Source organism: Geospiza fortis, unplaced genomic scaffold (assembly GCF_000277835.1).
Source record: "Geospiza fortis unplaced genomic scaffold, GeoFor_1.0 scaffold425, whole genome shotgun sequence".
NCBI lineage: Eukaryota > Metazoa > Chordata > Aves > Passeriformes > Thraupidae > Geospiza > Geospiza fortis.
This window is the reverse complement of record NW_005054387.1, coordinates 2,726,698-2,727,549: the sequence shown is the minus strand read 5'-3', so window position 1 is coordinate 2,727,549 and position 852 is coordinate 2,726,698. Positions and strand designations below refer to the sequence as shown.

General features: G+C 64.9%; 1 protein-coding gene across 1 annotated transcript in view; it reads left to right on the top strand.

Annotated features, from left to right (window-relative positions):
* Positions 1-852, top strand: part of DHRS13 (dehydrogenase/reductase 13) — a 3,025-nt gene that overhangs the window by 1,046 nt on the left and 1,127 nt on the right. The window contains 2 exon segments of the mRNA XM_031060626.1: positions 590-713; positions 797-852. The exon segment at positions 797-852 is cut by the window's right edge and continues 110 nt beyond it. Coding sequence (XP_030916486.1) covers positions 590-713; positions 797-852 — 180 coding nt within the window.

Sequence of the window (852 nt, the reverse complement as noted above, 5' to 3'; positions counted from 1 at the left end):
AGGGTGAGCGCCGGCACCGCCGGGAACCACCGGCATTCCCACCCACGGGGTATCCCCGAACCCTAGGGCACCTCCAGGGTACCCCTGGCACCCAACGGGCAACTCCAGGACACCCCCGATGTACCCCCTGGGACATCCTTGGATATCACATGAACACCCCCAGATACTTCCATGGGCACCCTGAGGACACTGCCATGGCATCCCCTCAGCAGCTCAGGGATGCCCATAAGAGACATCCCTGGACACCCCCTGGACACCATCCAAGACACACAACAGGACATCTCTAAGCATCACATTATTAACCACCAAAACACCCCCATGGGTACATCCAGGTACCCCATGGCACACCCCAGGAACAGCCCCTCAGACACCCCCATAGGACATCCCCAGGCACCCCGAGATACTCCAGGGTGGGGCACACTGTACCACGGCGGGGGCTGCAGCCTCCCATGCTGGAGGGTCCCAGCACTCTGTAGTCCTTGGGCTGGATCCAGTCCCCAGAGCATCCCCCTGCCCCTGGCTGCCTCCAGCCCCCACCCAGGGCAGGGCACGGCCCCAGGCCCTGCCCCAGCCCCCGCTGTGCCCACAGGAGACTGGGAACAACGAGGTGCTGTTCATGCACCTGGACCTGGCCAGCCTGCGCTCGGTGAGAGCCTTTGCCAGCACCTTCCTGCGCCAGGAGCCCCAGCTGCACCTCCTCATCAACAACGCGGGTGAGTGCCGGGACCCCAAAAAACCCCCTGTGCACCGCAGGACAGGCCCCACCGCAGGCTGCCACTGCCTCCTCACTCCGCAGGGGTGAGCGCCGGGGGCACGACGGAGGATGGCTTCAGCCTCCCGTTCCAGGTGAAC